The sequence below is a fragment of the Lycorma delicatula genome, chromosome 2 (assembly GCF_047948215.1).
Source record: "Lycorma delicatula isolate Av1 chromosome 2, ASM4794821v1, whole genome shotgun sequence".
NCBI classification, from domain to species: Eukaryota; Metazoa; Arthropoda; class Insecta; order Hemiptera; family Fulgoridae; genus Lycorma; species Lycorma delicatula.
Window position 1 is genome coordinate 65680633 of NC_134456.1, and position 20587 is coordinate 65701219.

At 32.0% G+C, this 20587-nt stretch overlaps 1 protein-coding gene across 2 annotated transcripts in view; it reads right to left on the reverse strand.

Moving 5' to 3' along the window:
* LOC142318881 (RNA polymerase II-associated protein 1) overlaps positions 1-20587 on the reverse strand; it is a 97690-nt gene that overhangs the window by 41968 nt on the left and 35135 nt on the right. For both annotated transcript variants that reach the window (XM_075355501.1, XM_075355502.1), the window contains 5 exons: positions 18715-18931; positions 17583-17645; positions 12752-12831; positions 6939-7101; positions 5577-5729 (listed from right to left, as the gene is read on the reverse strand). In XM_075355501.1, the coding sequence (XP_075211616.1) occupies positions 5577-5729; positions 6939-7101; positions 12752-12831; positions 17583-17645; positions 18715-18931 (676 nt within the window). The remainder of the gene's footprint in view (positions 1-5576; positions 5730-6938; positions 7102-12751; positions 12832-17582; positions 17646-18714; positions 18932-20587) is intronic.

Genomic DNA, 20587 nt, shown 5'->3' on the forward strand with positions numbered 1-20587 from the left:
AATCATGAGACCTTGCCGATGGTGTGGGAGCTTGAGTGCTCATCGATACAGAGTAGCTGGACCAAAGGTGCAACCATATTGGACAGGAATCTGTTGGGAGCCAGACTAAAGGATGATTCCTGAAAGAGGGCAGCAGGACAACTACTCTTTCAGTAGTTGTTAAGGGTGCAGGTAGGAGAACTTAAGACAGCCATGTCAACATCACTCAATCTTCTGAGTACTGCACAGCTGAAAGCAATGGAAAACTACAGCTGCTTTTTTCCAAGAAAATGTAACTCTCTGCATTTTCATGTAACAAAGATTGAGATGCCTTCCTTGGTAAAATATTTTCGAATAAACTAGTCCACCGTTTGGATCTCCGAGTGAGGATTACAAGGAAGGGGTCACCAGAAAATTAAAAAATAATATTCTACGAGTCAGAGCGTAGAATGTTATAAGTCTACAAAAAGGTTGGTTGGTTAGAAAATTTAAAGAGGGAAATGGGTAGGTTAAATGTAGATGAAGTAGGAATTAGCGAGGTTTGGTAGGATGAGGAAACAACTTTTTGTCAGGTGATTTTAGAATAATTAATTCAGCATCAAATAAAGGGCAGGAAGGAGTACGTTTTGTAATGAATAAGATAGGGAAGAGAGTAGAGTATTTCAAAAAGCTTAGCAATAGAATTATTGTAATGGGGATAAAATCAAAACCTAAGCAAAAAATGACTTAACATTTATATACCTACAAGTGTCCACGATGATGATGATGATGAGATACAGTGTGTATATGAAGAAATTGATGAAGCAATTAAACACGTAAGAGGAGATGAAAATTTAATAATAGTTGGAGATTGGAATGAAAGCACTGGAAAAGGCAAGGTAGGAAATATTGTGGGTAAATATAAGCTGGGCAAAAGGAATGAAAGAGGGGACCGACTTAATGAGTTTTGCATGAAGTACAATTTAGTAATTGCCAACACCCAGTTTAAAAATCATAATCGAAGAATATACACATGGAAAAAGCTGGGGGATACTGCAAGGTATCAAATAGATTATATCATGGTAAAGCAAAGATTTAGAAATCAACTTGGTGACTGCAAAGTATATCCAGGAGCAGACATTGATAGCGACCATAATTTAGCGATAATGAAATATAGATTGAAGTTTAAAAACCTAAAGAAAAGGTGTCAGGTGAATCTGTGAAATTTAGAGAAGCTTGAGAAAGAGGAGGTAAAGAAAATTTTTGAGGAGGACATTGCAAGAGGTCTGGGTAAAAAAGATAAGATAGAAAATATAGAATGTTATAATGTTAGAATGATAAAAAGGAAATTCTTAAATCAGCAGGAGTGAACTTAGGCAGAACAAAGAGAACTGGTATAAAGCCTTGGATATCAGAGGATATATTGCAGCTGATGGATGAACGTAGAAAGTATAAGAATGTTAGTGATGAATAAGGTAAAAGGAACTATCAACAATTAAGAAATACTATAAAAAGGAAGTGCAAATTATTGATAGAAAAGTAAAAGTGGAAAGAGAAATGATCATTGGTAAAATAGACGAAGTGTACAAGAAAGTTAAGGAGTTTTGTTATACATAAGTTGAAATCTAATAATGAGTTAAAAAAGATGGTACACCAATTTATAAAACTGTTGTGTTTGTGGCTCAATTAGGATATTCAGAGATTGACAATTTAGAATGTTTATATAATTACATTTTATTGGTTTACAAATATAATTAAAACAACACCAATCATTAATAATGACAATAATCAAACAATTAATATATAACATAACACATAATATAAAAACAAAGAGATTATATATAGAACAGAATTTAAAATATTCATCAGGATTTATTCCAGGTAGATAAATAGAAAACCAGAATTCAGACCTATTAACAAATATATAGCATACTTGCTAGTCTTAACCCTTTTAACTACTAGTCTTGAATTAACAAACAATAGTACACAAGATAAGACAATTACAAAGTTTTTTCACTCGAAAATACCTTAGCTATTCACAAATAAAACGACCCTAACAGTTTATGAATGAAATTTAGTACATTATCCCTTTCACTTATAGTTTTACAGTAACTCACCAATAGTATTTCTGGTTTACTGGAATTACTTGTGGTGTCACCTTAATCGTATCAAACTTAATTCACACTGGAAATTCGCTCCTTCATCTGTCTTCCCTGCAGAATGCTTTCACTGACTGACATCTCGCACTATTGTCTCGGCTTACACATGATGCATGATGCGTTATGATGTCAGTCCTAGTTGGACTGACATCATAACATCTTGCTGGAAAGAATCACAGAACTTCACTGAACTCACCCAACTGATCTCCTGGCTTCGCACAATTCACATTTCCGAACTCTCCTTGCTGGACTGATGGTGTAATGTCTCACAGACTCTCATCTCACACAACTACTGATTTCTAAATGGTTTGCCAGGGGTACTCCTGTCTTCTTTACTTGTCGGACTGGACCCAAGTTAATGTGTGAGAATGATCGCTGAGCCTTTTGTTCCCATGAATTCTATAACCTGGTCCGGTAGCTTTTCTCACAGTACAACAGGTGTTTCTTGTGTCAGTGGGTAGTATAACAAAAAAAATTGTTAACAGACCGGTTAGTTTACAAAAAGGGAACCCTTTTGTCCCTTTCCTGGATTCCTCCAATTATTATATTTTCTACTACTTTCATAATTGGTAGGAATCCGTTACTCAGGCCCGCTGTACCAGTCTTGTTACCATATGAAGGAAAAGGTTGATGGGTGGGTGTAATATACTGAAGAGTTATATGGAGGAAATGAATTATAAACTGGTGTTACAGAGGAAGTAAAGAGGATGAAAAGGGAGATACAACACTGAGATCTGAATTTAATAAAGTATTAAAGGATTTGAATGGCACATAGGCTCCTAGGATATTCGCAATACCTGCAGAATTATTGCACAGAATTACCTGCGCAGGTGAGGAAGCAATACATAGATTATACAAACTGGTGTGTAATATTTACGAAAAAGGGGAAGTTCTCTCAGATTTAAAAAATAGTGTTATTGTCATGATACCAAAGAAAGCAAGAGCAGAAAAATGTGAAGACGAAGCAATTGGCTCAACTACTCATGCATTAAAAATCTTAACTGGAATTCTGTACAGAAGAATTGAGAGGAGAATGGAAGAAGTGTTAGGAGAAGACCAATTTGGTGAGCATAAGAAAAAAGCAGTTATAAAGAAGGGAGTCTGACAGGATATTTCCTTTTCCTGTTACTTTTTAATATTTACATAGAACTAGTAGTTAATGATGTTAAAGAACAGTTTAGATCTGGAACAGTACAAGGTGAAAAGATGCTATGATTTGCTGATGATAAAGTAATTCTATCTGAGTAAAAAAGATTTAGAAGAACAATGAATGGCACGGATGAAGTCCTATGCAAGAACTACAACATGAAAATAAACAAGAACAAAATGAAAGTAATGAAATGTAGTAGAAATAAAGTAGATGTACCACTGAGTATAAAAATAGGATGAGAGATGACTAAGGAGATAGATGAATTTTTTTATTTGGGAAGTATAATTACTAAAGATGGATGAAGCAGGAGAAATATAAAATACCAAATAGCACAGGGGAAATACGCTTTCAGTTAGTAATATAATTTGCTTATATCAAAAATTAATTTAAACATCAGGAAAGCACTTTTGAAAGTATATGTTTGGAGTGTAGCTTATATGGAAGTGAAACTTGGACGATCAGATTACCTGAGAAGAAAAGATTACAAACTTTTGTAGTGTGGTGCTACAGGAGAATGTTAAAAATCTGGTGGGTGGATAAAGTGACAAATGAAGAGGTGTTGTGGCAAATTGATGAAGAAAGAAGTATTTGGAAAAAAATAACTATAAGAAGATACAGATTTACAGGCCACATCTTAAGGCATCCTGTTATAGTTGCTTTGATACTGTAGAGACAGGTAGATGGGAAAACTTGTGCAGACAGAAAATATTTGGAATATATAATAAAATTGTTAGGGATGTATGATTTAATGACTTGCAAATGAAACGACTGACACTAGATAGGGAATCTTGGAGAGCTGCATCAAACCAGTCAAATGACTGAAAACAAAAAAAAATTTTATGAGGTACATCATGCCTTTAGAAACTACTTACTCCCCTTCTTCACCCACCCAGAACGATGAAGTATGTAAAATACTTATAATTTTATTCCATGTGTGAAGTTTCTTTGGATGGTTTATACTCTTTCATGATTTTCCTTTTATGTTCTCTATAGGGTTCATCTCGGTGTAACATCCAGCAATAGTCTGCCATCATCGTAGTAATAGTCTGCCATCATCCATTTTCCTTGATACCTCCTTTCCATTTCTTTCATGTCTAGATGAAATCTTTCACCCATTTCTTTGATAATGGCACCTCGATTTTCAGGAAAATAGTCAACATGTGAATTTAGGAAGTGAACCTTCAAGCTCATGCAACAGCCTAAATTTTTTTACTACTGCAGTATGTTCTCAAAGATTGATTTGAAGTTTGGTTCCTCCTTATTGCCCAGAAACTTGGTTACTATGTCTTTAAAGGCTCCGCAGGCTTTTTTGCTGCAACTTCCATTTGTTTCTCAAAATTACCATTTTTGAGAAGTTTTCTAATGTCAGGACCAATAAAGATATCCTCTTTTAGTTTGGTGGTTAACAAGACTAGAAATTTGTCACACATTATTTAAAACATTTACCTTCTTTTGGTAAGGCTTTGACAAATTGCTTCATCAAGCCTAACTTGATACACAGAGGTGAAAGAAGAACTTTTGGATCTATGAGAGCTTTTTGGGGCACATTTTTGGTTCTAGGTTCTAATGAAGCTCTTTTTGGCCAATCTTTCCTTACCCAATGATTTTTTCTGTCTCTGCAAAAGTAACAATCATTGGTATGATTTTGTGGCTCTTGCCATACCATTGCAACTCTAAATCTAAATGCTTCTTGTTCATCGTTTGACCACCGTCTAAGGCCTTCAACAAATGTATAGCAAATGTATTGGGGTGCCCCAGTTTTGTCTTGATCTTCTATCTTCACTCTGAAATATTTGAGGTATACTTGTAGAATGAAACTTATTATAATTATTTTTTTCTTTTCCACCATTAATTCACACAAATGTAAAAAAAAAATCTGCAGAATTTTTACAGCCTCTTGAAGCCATTTTGAAAATGGAAAGTTTGCTTTAGACTGAGATAATTATTCCTTTGTTGTTTTACAAAGTAGTATAATGAATTTACATTATATGATACCATTCTAATGCTGGAGTAAGGCATGAATTTCAATAATGAAAGCTTTACTAAAAATAGCTGTACTCCCATATTACAGCTTTAATCTTTTCACAGAATGCATTTACCAACTAAAGGGATGTAGCAGTTGTCCACACAACTTTTTCAATAAAATTGAAAAATTACTGTCAAAAAATGAAGCAAAACTAATATTTGTAACAAATGTTTGGTCCAAAAATGAAAAGTAATAAAGAAATAAATTCACTAAAAGGAATATCTTCTAACACCTTAAAAAGGTAAAAAAAATAACAATAGATGTAATCATGAATAAAAATTACCTGAGAGTTTATGTTAATAAAAAGTAATGCACAAATCAGCCTAATCTCTTGTCTAGCAAACCAGTGAGAAGCAGCTTGACCTAATTTAACCTTTCTTATCAATGCATTTAAGTAGTTCTCCCAAGCTGGATTCCTAAGAAACAAATCTGACAGCTGAAAAATAAAAACAATTATTAATAATAATTAACTAAACTTTTTAACTAATTAGCTAAAAATGTTTTAGGCAATTCATTTTTATCTTTAACATATTTTTTTTCTAACATAAAAAAATGGTAAATAAAAATATTTGAAGTTTTTTTTATTATTGAAATTAGCAATCAAAAATGTACTAAAGAACAAATGCCCTATTCAATAAAAGTAGTTTAGATTTTTGATCAGCTTAAAATAATAACTTTAAAAGGTTTAGAACATGTTTTTATATTTTAATACATTTCACTAATATTTTACAAATATTCTCAAACTCTTGTTACTAAAAAAATTTTTATGAAATAAGCCAAAATAAATTTCATAATTACTGCCAAGAAAGGAAGACATTTTCACCACATTTGTTTTTTAAAGGTGAACAACCACAAGGTTTCTTATTGCCCGAGAAACACAGGAAATAGAACATTAAATTGTTTCTGACTAATATATGGTATATTTATAAAATATACCTTTAATAATAAAATATATTTTAAAGAAAAACTCTAAAAATGTAGCACACCAAAATAATTATAATTACGTATTTAAATATTATTTGGTATGTGATGGAACACACTGGTAATATACATGTGACTGAGAAGAAATTTTAAATCTGCTTTATAAATTTTGGCCTAGCACTGCCTAGGTTTTATCTTTGAGTCTCATCAGTTTTTTGACTGAGCACTGATTGAAATGTGATTATAGATACCAATGGATATCACTTACTTTATAGGATATCTTTATATGGATATCACTTACATACTTTATGTAATGTCATTTTTTTTACACTTATAAATATCAACTAAAGATCACTACTTATCAATTAAAGATAAACTGAATCAAACTTATTAGTTTTTTAAAAACTTGCTTTATAACACTTTCAAATATTTTCGAAGCATTCTTTCATGACTAGTGCTACTGTTCTAATCTATATATCAACTGATGTTATGCGGGTTTTTTTTAAGTTAGGCACATTGTATTTAGAAAACAGTTGAAAAGTGCATTAGATGTGACTTCTGCTTGTTCATTTAGTGAGTTGTAGTATGTTTTGTGCATTGTCTATTTTTGTGTATATGTAGAATACCATGATTGTTGCTCATGTTAGTGCTGTTTTTTCTTTTAATATATGTAATGCTTAAATAAAAATGAAATAGTACTAATAGTATTAAAGCATACTGATACCTTTATTTTATTCACTGCTAAAACAAAAGCAGCCAATCCTTCTAAAAGAGGGAGAGTGCAGTGTTGTTCTACAGTAGGCGGCAGTGCAGCTAAACTTGGTAAATTGTCAGTACTGTTGGACTTATATTTATATATTTCATTACTAAGCAGCCAAGAATATTTTCTAAAAACAGATAAAATATGGGTTATTAAACGATTATAAACAAATTTTTGAAAGAAATTGTTAAAATCAAGAGCAAAATGAAGTAGACCTTTGAAAATGGCTTACTGCTATAATGAAAAGTTTTGTAATTGTTTTAAAAAGAAATCTCACTATTTTTTTTTTTCTTCAGTCATTTGACTGGTTTGATGCAGCTCTCCAATATTCCCTATCTAGTGCTAGACGTTTCATTTCAGTATACCCTCTACATCCTACATCCCTAACAATTTGTTTTACATATTCCAAACGTGGCCTGCCTACACAATTTTTCCCTTCTACCTGTCCTTCCAATATTAAAGCGACTATTCCAGGATGCTTTAGTATGTGGCCTATAAGTCTGTCTCTTCTTTTAACTATATTTTTCCAAATGCTTCTTTCTTCATCTATTTGCCGCAATACCTCTTCATTTGTCACTTTAACCACCCATCTGATTTTTAACATTCTCCTATAGCACCACATTTCAAAAGCTTCTAATCTTTTCTTCTCAGATACTCCGATTGTCCAAGTTTCACTTCCATATAAAGCGACACTCCAAACATATACTTTCAAAAATCTTTTCCTGACATTTAAATTAATTTTTGATGTAAACAAATTATATTTCCGAATGAAGGCTCGTTTCGCTTTTGCTATTCGGCATTTTATATCGCTCCTGCTTCGTCCATCTTTAGTAATTCTACTTCCCAAATAACAAAATTCTTCTACCTTCATAATGTTTTCTCCTCCTATTTTCACATTCAGTGGTCCATCTTTGTTATTTCTACTACATTTCATTACTTTTGTTTTGTTCTTGTTTATTTTCATGCGACAGTTCTTGCGTAGGACTTCATCTATGCCGTTCATTGTTTCTTCTAAATCCTTTTTACTCATTGCTAGAATTACTATATCATCAGCAAATCGTAGCATCTATATCTTTTCACCTTGAACTGTTACTCCGAATTTAAATTGTTCTTTAACATCATTAACTGCTAGTTCCACGTAAAGATTAAAAAGTAACGGAGATAGGGAACATCCTTGTCGGGCTCCCTTTCTTATTACGGCTTCTTTCATATGTTCTTCAATTGTTACTGTTGCTGTTTGGTTCCTGTACATGTTAGCAATTGTTCTTCTATCTCTGTATTTGAACCCTAATTTTTTTAAAATGCTGAACATTTTATTCATACTTTTCATTTCATACTGAACATTTTATTATTTACTTGGTGTTTATAAACGCCAAGTATGTTGGTTTGTTTTTCTTTAATCTTCCTTCTACTATTAATCTGAGGCCTAAAATTGCTTCCTTTGTCCCTATACTTTCCCTGAAACCAAATTGGTCTTCTCCTAACACTTCCTCCACTCTCCTCTCAATTTTTCTGTACAGAATTCTAAGATTTTTGATGCATGACTAGTTAAACTAATTGTTCTGTATTCTTCACATTTATCTGCCCCTGCTTTCTTTGGTATCATTACTATAACACTTTTTTTGAAGTCTGACGGAAATTCCCCTTTTTCATAAATATTACACACCAGTTTGTATAATCTATCAATCGCTTCCTCACCTGCACTGCGCAGTAATTCTACAGGTATTCCGTCTATTCCAGGAGCCTTTCTGCAATTTAAGTCTTTTAATGCTCTCTTAAATTCAGATCTCAGTATTGTTTCTCCCATTTCATCCTCCTCAACTTCCTCTTTTTCCTCTATAACACCATTTTCTAATTCATTTCCTCCATATAACTGTTCAATATATTCCACCCATCTATCGACTTTACCTTTTGTATTATATATTGGTTAGATTTTTATTTATGTACCCCAAAATTTTCCTTAACTTTCCTGTATGCTTCGTCTATTTTACCAATGTTCATTTGTCTTTCCACTTCTGAACACTTTTCTTTAATCTACTCTTCTTTCGCCAGTTTGCACTTCCTGTTTATAGCATTTCTTAATTGCCGATAGTTCCTTTTACTTTATTCATCACTAGCATTCTTATATTTTCTACTTTCATCCATCAGATGCAATATATCGTCTGAAACCCAGGTTTTCTTCCAGTTCTCTTTATTCCGCCTAAGTTTGCTTCTGCTGATTTAAGAATTTCCTTTTTAACATTCTCCCATTCTTCTTCTACATTTTCTACCTTATCTTTTATTACTCGGACCTCTTGCAATGTCCTCCTCAAAAATCTTCTTTACCTCCTCTTCCACAAGCTTCTCTAAATTCCACCGATTCATCTGACACCTTTTCTTCAGGTTTTTAAACCCCAATCTACATTTCATTATCACCAAATTATGGTCGCTATCAATGTCTGCTCCAGGGTAAGTTTTGTAGTCAACGAGTTGATTTCTAAATCTTTGCTTAACCATGATATAATCTATCTGATACCTTGCAGTATCGTCGGCTTTTTCCAAGTGTTGTTGGCAATTGGATGTTGGCAATTACTAAATTGTACTTCATGCAAAACTCATTAAGTCGGTCTCCTCTTTCATTCCTTTTGCCCAGCCCGTATTCACCCACTATATTTCCTTCCTTGCCTTTTCCAATGCCTGCATTCCAATCTCCAACTATTATTAAATTTTCATCTCCTTTTACGTGTTTAATTGCTTCATCAATCTCTTCGTATACACACTCTACCTCATCATCATCATGAGCGCTTGTAGGCATATAGACGTTAACAATCGTTGTCGGTTTAGGTTTTGATTTTATCCTTATTACAATGATTCTATCACTATGCGTCTTGAAATACTCCACTCTCCTCCCTATCTTCTTGTTCATCACGAAACCTACTCCCGCTTGCCCATTATTTGACGCTGAGTTAATTAATTAAAATCTCACTAAAGATACAATTATTTATCATTCCTCTTTACAATAACTTCAGTGAAAAAGTAGTAAAAACACAGAATACAGAAACAGATTACGAAGATCAATTTAAAAGAATAAAATATTTTAGATGATCTTTTAAATGCAATTCCGATAGTGAAGCACTTTAAAAATGATAATTTTTTGCTCGAACACGAAAACAATGCAACTGTTTTTTCATTCAGATCATGTAAACCTTCAAAATCATTACAGCCTGTGCAGTTACATAGGATGTTGCAGAATACAACCCTTTGAACCAGGCAAAAGCCTGATCTGTATCCTGCCTTGTAAAGTTCTAGAGGGATATCAAGCACAAGCAGACCTTCCGGCCTGTACATGGCTTGTCCCAAAAAACTTTGAAGTAGTTTAATATTTAACAAAACTGTTTTTTAAAATGCATGATATGTACATTTGTTAAACTCTAAAATGATATTTAACAATTTAATGGTCAGGTCCTAGAAATATATTACATAATTTACGATAAAATCCATTATCCCAACAATGAGATTAATTGTTGGCATAAACATGTTATTTATTTTCATGTTTCGGATAGAATTAGAAAAAGCATACTAATCAGTAATTTTTTATGGAAGTGCAAAACAATTATGTTAATTGATTTTACAGGGTAGATGAATCTTAATTCAATTGCAATTTATTAATTCAAAAGATGATCTTATTTATAATTAGGAAGGCGACTTTTGGTCAGGTGACTTTAGAGTAATTAAAAATAATGGGCAGGCAGGAGTAGGTTTCGTCATGAACAAGAAGATAGGGAGAAGAGTGGAGTATTTCAAGATGCATAGCGGATAGAATCATTGTAATAAAACAAAAAAAAAAAAAAATTTGTAATTAATATGCCTGTTAGTTTTCTTACTTTTTTTTTTGTCTTCAGTCATTTGACTGGTTTGATGCAGATCTCCAAGATTCCCTATCTAGTGCTAGTCGTTTCATTTCAGTATACCCTCTACATCCTACATCCCTACAATTTGTTTTACATATTCCAAACTTGGCCTGCCTAAACAATTTTTTCCTTCTACCTGTCCTTCCAATATTAAAGCGACTATTCCAGAATGCCTTAGTATGTGGCCTATAAGTCTGTCTCTTCTTTTAACTATATTTTTCCAAATGCTTCTTTCTTCATCTATTTGCCGCAATACCTCTTCATTTGTCACTTTATCCACCCATCTGATTTTTAACATTCTCCTATAGCACCACATTTCAAAAGTTTCTAATCTTTTCTTCTCAGATACTCCGATTGTCTAAGTTTCACTTCCATATAAAGCGACACTCCAAACATATACTTTCAAAAATCTTTTCCTGACATTTAAATTAATTTTTGACGTAAACAAATTATATTTCTTACTGAAGGCTCGTTTCGCTTTTGCTATTCGGCATTTTATATCGCTCCTGCTTCGTCCATCTTTAGTAATTCTACTTCCCAAATAAAAAAATTCTTCTACCTCCATAATCTTTTCTCCTCCTATTTTCACATTCAGTGGTCCATCTTTGTTATTTCTACTAGATTTCATTACTTTTGTTTTGTTCGTGTTCTAGTAACAATTTATTAATGGAAATAAAATCAATTATTAGAGCTTTTTGGTCTGCTGGAAACTACCTGTTGCTTCTGGCCACCTTTTATTGACAAGGCATTTTTTTTTTGCTGTAACACTCACTATCAACCTGTTTTTAAAGATATTAATGTTAGTAAAATAGTAAACTCTACAAAATTGTATTTTTCTTTTAATCATAACTGTACTTTAGATAGCAAAATTCAACAATCCTGTAACTTAATTACAGGTAAACTGCTTACTGTACTTTACTTAATTACTCTAAATGTTTAAAAATATTTATTTAGCTGTTGGCTTAGTAAATATTTTTAAGCAGCACAAATTCTAAGAATTGTGAACTAAGTGCAAGTTATTTTTTATTGTTATTTTAAAATGCAACTTATATATTTTATTTATATAAACTGACTGAGGCAATCGAGACTGGAAGATGTCTGTTACTGAAATACTGAAGATGAGTTCTGGTAAAGCCCCTCAGAGCTAGATTTGGAGGGAATGGAATGGTGACTGTAATCCCATGGAGGGTGTTTTCCCTACTGGGGGTCAGGTTATACATTTATTTCCATATCATAAAACACACACATACACACTCAAAAGTCTTATAACTTCAGAAACAGGATTTTAAGGAGTAAATATGCAAAAATAAAGAAACAAGTTTTTATAAATGATTAACTGCAACTGCTGTTTACCATCAGTATATATTTGTGTTTTTAATAAAAATTCTTGTTTCAAAAACACATTTATATTAGAATAAAAGTTTAAGTACATTAGTTTAAATTGTTATTCTTAAAAATTCAATACATACACAGGACTTATGTTTTCAAATTTCAAAATAGTGAAGTTCATTTTTAATAAATTAATATTTCCATAAATATTAGTGTTATCAGATAAAATCTTAAGCATTTTAGAGTGAATAAAATGGCACTTCATTTGTTAAGTACAATTTAAAACATCACAGTTATGGAAAAATCTGAATTAATAATCTAGTTTCTGATTCCACCAAATCATTATTTTTCTTAGAAATATTGCTTTAATTTAACAAAGTTTGTTTACAGATAGAAAATGATTTTTTTATTTCTTTCAGTTATTCAGATATATAATTAAAATTGAAGTAAAATGAGAAAGGACTTGATTACACCAACAGAGAGACCCTGCTTATGATTAGGGGAGTTTATTGTCTTGTTCAGAGGCAATGATAAGAATAAATAATAAGAATGTCTTACCTGACCAATGAAATTGCTTTAGTGAATAATGAACTTTGGAAATACAGTTCAAGTTTTGTTTCAATACTGGTATTCACTGCCTGAAACAAATTATAAGAAAAATGATAAGAAATCAATAGTAAGTAATTAATGTACAAGTATCTTGATAATTTTTGGTTATATCATAGTATTCTTAGAGTAACAGAATCTAGTGGTTGCCAACAGGAACTTAGTGATTTTTACTCTATATACAAGCTATCATCCTGACCCTGTAGGGGAAGACATCCTCCATTCCGAGCCCTTATGGGCTTTACCAGAGGTCATTTTTGAAACCTTGGCTTCTGAAATATTCCAGTTCGCCTCAGTCAGGATGTCATCAATGCGAATACCACAAGTGACATTTCCATCGGTGTACTACTAATTAATGAACTCACCTAACTGAAAACACCTGGAGTGAAAACACCTAACTAAAAAAAGGAATTGAACTACATACCCATAGAAAGTAAAAGTGAGTTTAACATACAATATGAAACATAAAAATATTACATGGAACAATAACAACACAGTAACATTGAAACAAAACAAAACAAAGGACAAGAACAATAACAAAAACATAATTTATAAAACAAGACATCAACAAAAATAGAATAAAAGAGAACAACAAGCAGAGCTCTAGATCCCTTCAGCAATCCTTTCCTTTGCTAAGTACACTATAAAACTGTTCACCATTGCCCATTCAGCCTGGTTCCTCCAGTTTACATAGAGATCCAATGCACTCATAAAGAACATGGTAGGTGTCGTCGAATTATCCACACCGAGGACATATCCCAGAATCTACCAGACCAAATTTCTGTCCCTAAAAGCACCATGGCCAGAAAGAAATTGTGTCACACATTTATTAGGGTGCACCTAAGAGGTGTCCCACAAACCAACAACATTTGGAGAGATATCATGCGTATAACGCCCACCATCTGTCTCATCCCACCTGATCTGCCACAAGGCATTACCATGTTGTTGCTTCTCAGACACAATCAAGTCTACTGGTTTCATGCCTGCAATCACCAAGACTGCCTTCAGTGAAATGGTACGGTAACCACCCGTTGCCATTAACAATATCAGGCATTGAGCTCTTAATAATATTTCCCGATAACTTTTATATTTTAGCCTATCCAACCAAACAGGTGCCATGTATAGCATAATAGCCTCGTAAACGCTTTATATAGGACGGTCATGGTCTTAAAGTTAAGACCCCAATCAGGATTGACCACATGTCGAATACCGAAGAAGGCATTGCAGGCCCTCTCTGTGATTATTGAAGGTACTTCTTAAATTGCAGTTTCTCATCAAGAAACACCCCGAGGTACTTTTGAACCTGAACATACTTTATACACTGGCCTGCCATCGAAACACGGACATGCCTACTCACTGTCAAACGGTTTTTGAGGAGCATCATCGTGGTCGTTCCTGGGCTAAACGTCATCTTGTGTTGATGACCCCACAGCTCAAGTATTCTGCAAACCTGAGTGGCTCGGAGTTCAACCTCCCTCCGCGAGCTTCCTTCGACCAGCAGGAGCTCATCGTCAGCATAAGCCACGATGCAACACCTGCTGGGTAATCTCAGCCGCAGGAGAGAATCAAACTCCACCACCCACAATACCAACTCGCTGCCCTGGGAACATCCCTTAGACAGTGTCTTGCCAACCTCACGGCTGCCCTTGCGGAGCAGCACATCCCGATCACTGAAGTAATTTTGCATAACTTGCAATTCACTTACAGTACATTTTCTTTTTTGGAGTTGGTAAATAGCAGAAGGTCACCATAAATAATTAAATGCTTCAGAAATGTACAGGAAAATCCCCAGGACATATTTTGTCTCACAAGTTGTTACCACACTCATCACACGAAGAGTCCTCCGTACCTTTTCTGGGGTGAAACCTGTACTGATTCTGCATCAACAATCTTTGCGAGGTTAACTTATCATTTATGTGCAGATACAGAATCTTTTCAAAGACCTTGCCAATAACCGGAAGAAACATCGGAGGCCTATATGACGAACTAACAGCAGGATTCTTGTCGCCTCCTTTAAACAACAATTTCACAATCCTCTTCTTCCAACACACAGGGAAGTATCCTCCAAACAACAATTTATTAAATACATGTGTGACAACTCTCTCACTCACCTCAACTGAGTGAACAAGAAGCTCCACCGTTATTCCATCAAAATCTGGGGCCTTACCCCTACCTAATGGTTTTAAAATAAAACATACAAAAATAAGTGTATATAATTGTTTTATTCCTGACAGAACATTTTATGAATTTTAAAGAGCCTTTACAAACTGCAATATAAGAAGCTTCAAAAACAATGCTGTATGTTGTACGTGACATAGTGAACCAATATAACTAATGAGATACATCTGCTATTCATTATAGATTCTTATCTCTTCGTAAACAGTACGTCTTCACAGTCAGGATCGATCAATGACTGCTATTTTAGTGTACATTTTCAAACCACTGTAATCATTTTCTGAGGTATGTAGCTTTTTAAATTTAAAATATTTCCACAGGGTTGGTGATCATTTGTTCCAAAAACTACTTTGGATCTAGAAACTCAGAATAATATTGAACCCAACACTAAAAACATGTTTCTTTTGATATGCTAAATATTTAAAGTTTAAAAACAATAAAAGATTTTTATCTTTAATTTTCAAATTTGAAAATTGTTACAAAGATACCATCAAATTCAGAAACAAACACAATAAAATACTTTCTTGACATGCAGGCTAACACTAAAATAAGTATAAAATATATTTTATAAATTACTATAACTTAAGAAAAACTTAGGTGCTTTTTTTTTTTTTTTTTTTTTTTTTTTTGTCTTCAGTCATTTGACTGGTTTGATGCAGCTCTCCAAGATTCCCTATCTAGTGCTAGTCGTATCATTTCAGTATACCCTCTACATCCTACATCCCCAACAATTTGTTTTACATACTCCAAACGTGGCCTGCCTACAGAATTTTTCCCTTCTACCTGTCCTTCCAATATTAAAGCGACTATTCCAGGATGCCTTAGTATGTGGCCTATAAGTCTGTCTCTTCTTTTAACTATATTTTTCCAAATGCTTCTTTCTTCATCTATTTGCCGCAATACCTCTTCATTTGTCACTTTATCCACCCATCTGATTTTTAACATTCTCCTATAGCACCACATTTCAAAAGCTTCTAATCTTTTCTTCTCAGATATTCCGATTGTCCAAGTTTCGCTTCCATATAAAGCGACACTCCAAACATACACTTTCAAAAATCTTTTCCTGACATTTAAATTAATTTTTGATGTAAACAAATTATATTTCTTACTGAAGGCTCGTTTAGCTTGTGCTATTCTGCATTTTATATCGCTCCTGCTTCGTCCATCTTTAGTAATTTTACTTCCCAAATAACAAAATTCTTCTACCTCCATAATCTTTTCTCCTACTATTTTCACATTCAGTGGTCCATCTTTGTTATTTCTACTACATTTCATTACTTTTGTTTTGTTCTTGTTTATTTTCATGCGATAGTTCTTGCGTAGGACTTCATCTATGCCGTTCATTGTTTCTTCTAAATCCTTTTTACTCTCGGCTAGAATTACTATATCATCAGCAAATCGTAGCATCTTTATCTTTTCACCGTGTACTGTTACTCCGAATCTAAATTGTTCTTTCACATCATTAACTGCTAGTTCCATGTAAAGATTAAAAAGTAACGGAGATAGGGAACATCCTTGTCGGACTCCCTTTCTTATTAGGGCTTCTTTCTTATGTTCTTCAATTGTTATTGTTGCTGTTTGGTTCCTGTACATGTTAGCAATTGTTCTTCTATCTCTGTATTTGAACCCTAATTTTTTTAAAATGCTGAACATTTTATTCCAGTCTACGTTATCGAAAGCCTTTTCTAGGTCTATAAACGCCAAGTATGTTGGTTTGTTTTTCTTTAATCTTCCTTCTACTATTAATCTGAGGCCTAAAATTGCTTCCCTTGTCCCTATACTTTTTCTGAAACCAAATTGGTCTTCTCCTAACACTTCTTCCACTCTCCTCTCAATTCTTCTGTATAAAATTCTAGTTAAGATTTTTGATGCATGACTAGTTAAACTAATTGTTCTATATTCTTCACATTTATCTGCCCCTGCTTTCTTTGGTATCATAACTATAACACTTTTTTTGAAGTCTGATGGAAATTCCCCTTTTTCATAAATATTACACACCAGTTTGTATAATCTATCAATCGCTTCCTCACCTGCACTGCGCAGTAATTCTACAGGTATTCCGTCTATTCCAGGAGCCTTTCTGCCATTTAAATGTTTTAATGCTCTCTTAAATTCAGATCTCAGTATTGTTTCTCCCATTTCACTTAGCACTTAGGTGCTACCAACTTAGAAAGTTTCACTGTACATACAGCCATGCATCCATGAAGTTACTGCAAGAGATTTTTGGAGATAGTGGCCATTTCGTTCTCTGGATTTAAGCTCACTGGATTTTTACTTCTGGGATTATGTAAAAAGTAATGTTGATTGAGGAAACAGCCTCCAGGAACTTCAAACTGTTATTCATGATTTTATCAACAACATTTTACATGAACAACTTGTGAGAGTTTTTGAGAAACTTCAATAACCAAGTCGATGTTATATATTGCCATACTAAAGTATGACAAGTGTATAGTTATTTTATGAACACAATGAAATATTAATCATGTTCTTATCAGTACTCATGCCAATTGATGCTAGATAAAAAGATAAAAAATATAAATTCTGTCTGTATAGCTGAAAAAAAAACACATCAATTTTGTTAAAAATAAGTCCAATAACTGTAACTTACTTCAATATTTATAGCAACAGCTACACAAGTCAGAGCAGCTCCCACCAATTTACACATTGACCTCTGAAAAACAAATGGAGATAACTGTCAATAAAATCAGATTTGATATAAATTATACTTTATATGGAAATTATAATTAATTAATAATTATTTATTAAGCACAAATGCAATAAAATAACTCGTTTAACATATTAAAACTCAATGCATTTAAAACTATTTTCTACATTCTACTCATTATGTAACCTTAACATTCATATTTCTAAAACATCAGTATCTATTAATTTATACTTCTTTAAAACTTTACTTTGGAAGTTTTTTTTGCCTAAAAATGAAAGTAATTGGCATTTTAATAAGTGGGCATTTAATAAGATATTCTTTTCTAAGAAAAGATGGACAAACAATTAAACAAAACATTCAACTGGATTAACAAGTAAAAATGTTGTAAAAAAAGAAAATGCAGTAAAAAATCTCTAAAATAACATCTTAAAGCATGTAAAATCCTTAGTCCTAATTACTTCACAAAGTATAAGCTTTATAATAAAATAAATCCATTCTTTTTTTTTAAATACTGTGTTTACCTTTATAAAAGAGAATATTTTGATGTAGAATTACAGGGTTTGAAGGAAATATGTGTTATGTCAAAATCTTGTTTCTATCTTGCATTGAAAATCTGACAACAGCAACTTACATATTTTTTAGTAATACAGAATTCTAAAATAGTCATAACTCAACATAAAGTGGGCTATTTCTGACTTTATTCTGGTACTGGTATGCTGTCTGGAAAGGAAATATTTCAGTGAAATTCTTTGCAAACAAATAACTAATCATAAATTATATTGCATCTAACAGTTGTTAAATAAAGTTGTGTTGTATATAAATTTAATGTAAGTTATGAATTTCTTAGCAATTCATCTTTAATGGTGAATCGCTTTCCATAAACAACCATTAAAAAAGTTAAATAAACAAACCATTAAAGAAAATCTGAATTAATTTGGCTTATACCATAACACATATACATAAAAAGTTAAGCTACTACTGAGGAGCTACCCTACTTTCTACTACTGAGGAGTTTATAAACAAAAAATAAAACTATAAGTATAGATTTTAGAATATTCAAAATCACAAGACATACTGTGATTGAATTAAAATTTGTTATCTGAGATGTCCATTTCTGAGCAGCCTGCACCACTTGTGGCAATAACGATTTTGTTCTGTGATAGCTGACTTTGAACCCAGTAGCCATTGTTGTAAGAAGTGCAACCGCATGCTCCTGGTCACCGACAGAACTCTCCATTCCTGTATGTTCAATGTGAACACACAATAATCGTGATATTACTGGTATAAAAGCTCTAAAATAAAAAAACAGTTCAATATAATTATAAAAATGAATAAAACAAATATACAAGTATTAAGAAATAAAATAAATTATTATTCTTTTTTTATAAAACATTTAAATTAAAAAAATATATAATATTAATAAATAGCAAATTATATCCTCGTTGCAGAATATAATTATTTAAACAAATTAATTTTAATTTACTGTTTACTTATTTCTCTACATTGACAGCCTTTGTGGAGAAAGTATTTTGAACACAAAGTATTGAAGTTTTTCTATAAAGATATAATAAATTTATATATATATATTAAATAGATAAGATATAACACTAAGCAGAAAATTTTAGCATTAAAAAAATTTTCTTTTAATTTGTAACATAAACAAAAATGTTAAAACAGATAATTCTAAAACCCACTTTTATTGCAATGAAATATAAGGAATTCAGACCATATTCTACTCTGATATCGATCTAGACATACAGAAAAGGGTAAATAAGAGTAAGATTAGACTCTATGGTTGAAGTCAAGAAAACTTGATTTACTGAATACTCTTTACAAAATATTTTCTTCTTAATTTTTGTGAAAAAGTATTATATAAGGATTTTATTCAGAATTTAAGTGATTACAATATTTGACAGTGAAGAAGATTAGCTTTTTTTCTGAAGAACTAGGTTAGATTCCACTTTCAATACATCAAGATAAATACTTAAATATATATCAAACATTTTAAAAGAACACTGCAGAAGGAAAAGCATTTCATTTTTGTTAATAAATTTATAAAATAATTTATATTTGAAATATCTATCTACAGTAGAACTCAATAGACTTTATTTTCATTGAATAAAATTAAAATTAGGAATTTAATAACAATCAGATAAGTAACTTTTTAAAAATGTTGTTTTTGTTTCTAAAGAAATTAGTTAAATGTCTCCTTTCAATAATTTTAAATCTATTTCACAGACTCTTAATCCAGAATTGAAAATATTGTTTTTACTGACTAATAAATAACTTTCAACCCCTTTTAAAGATAAATGCAAAAAAGGGTATTTATCTTGAAAACTATGTCTATAGTTTTCAAATTTTAGAATTTTTGTCTAAAGATTCTGTAAAGCAATCATGTACAGACTTTCACAAAGAACTTGTAAAATATATTAGGTAAACTAACAGATGAGTTGATACGAGCTATATTCAAATAGTTTAGCCAAATTATTTTATGAATGTAATTTTATATTCATTTTTTTTCTTCTTCGTTTTTTTGTTAAAGGGATTTAGTTGTTATAATCTATTTTATGATAACAAAATGGTTATAAAAGATGAAGAATCCTAATATATCAATTTTATCTTTTGTTTGACACTTGGGTATAGTAAATGTAGCTTGAAAAAATAGATGCATATATTGTGAAATCCATCTAATAGCAAACACTGTGTGAATTCATAGTTGAAATAACTGAATAGGTAAAAAAACAAAATTTTTTACATCATACACTGCGAGTTTGTTTACTAATGAATATTCTCTCATTATTAACAAAAGTGATTACATTTAAAATGTTTTTTCAAAACTAACAAGATGTGCTTGATATTACATTCATTATAGACAACACTTGGATTTATTAGTCTGAATATAAAAATTCTTAGAATACAAGATTGTGGTTGTCTGAGATCTCTTATGG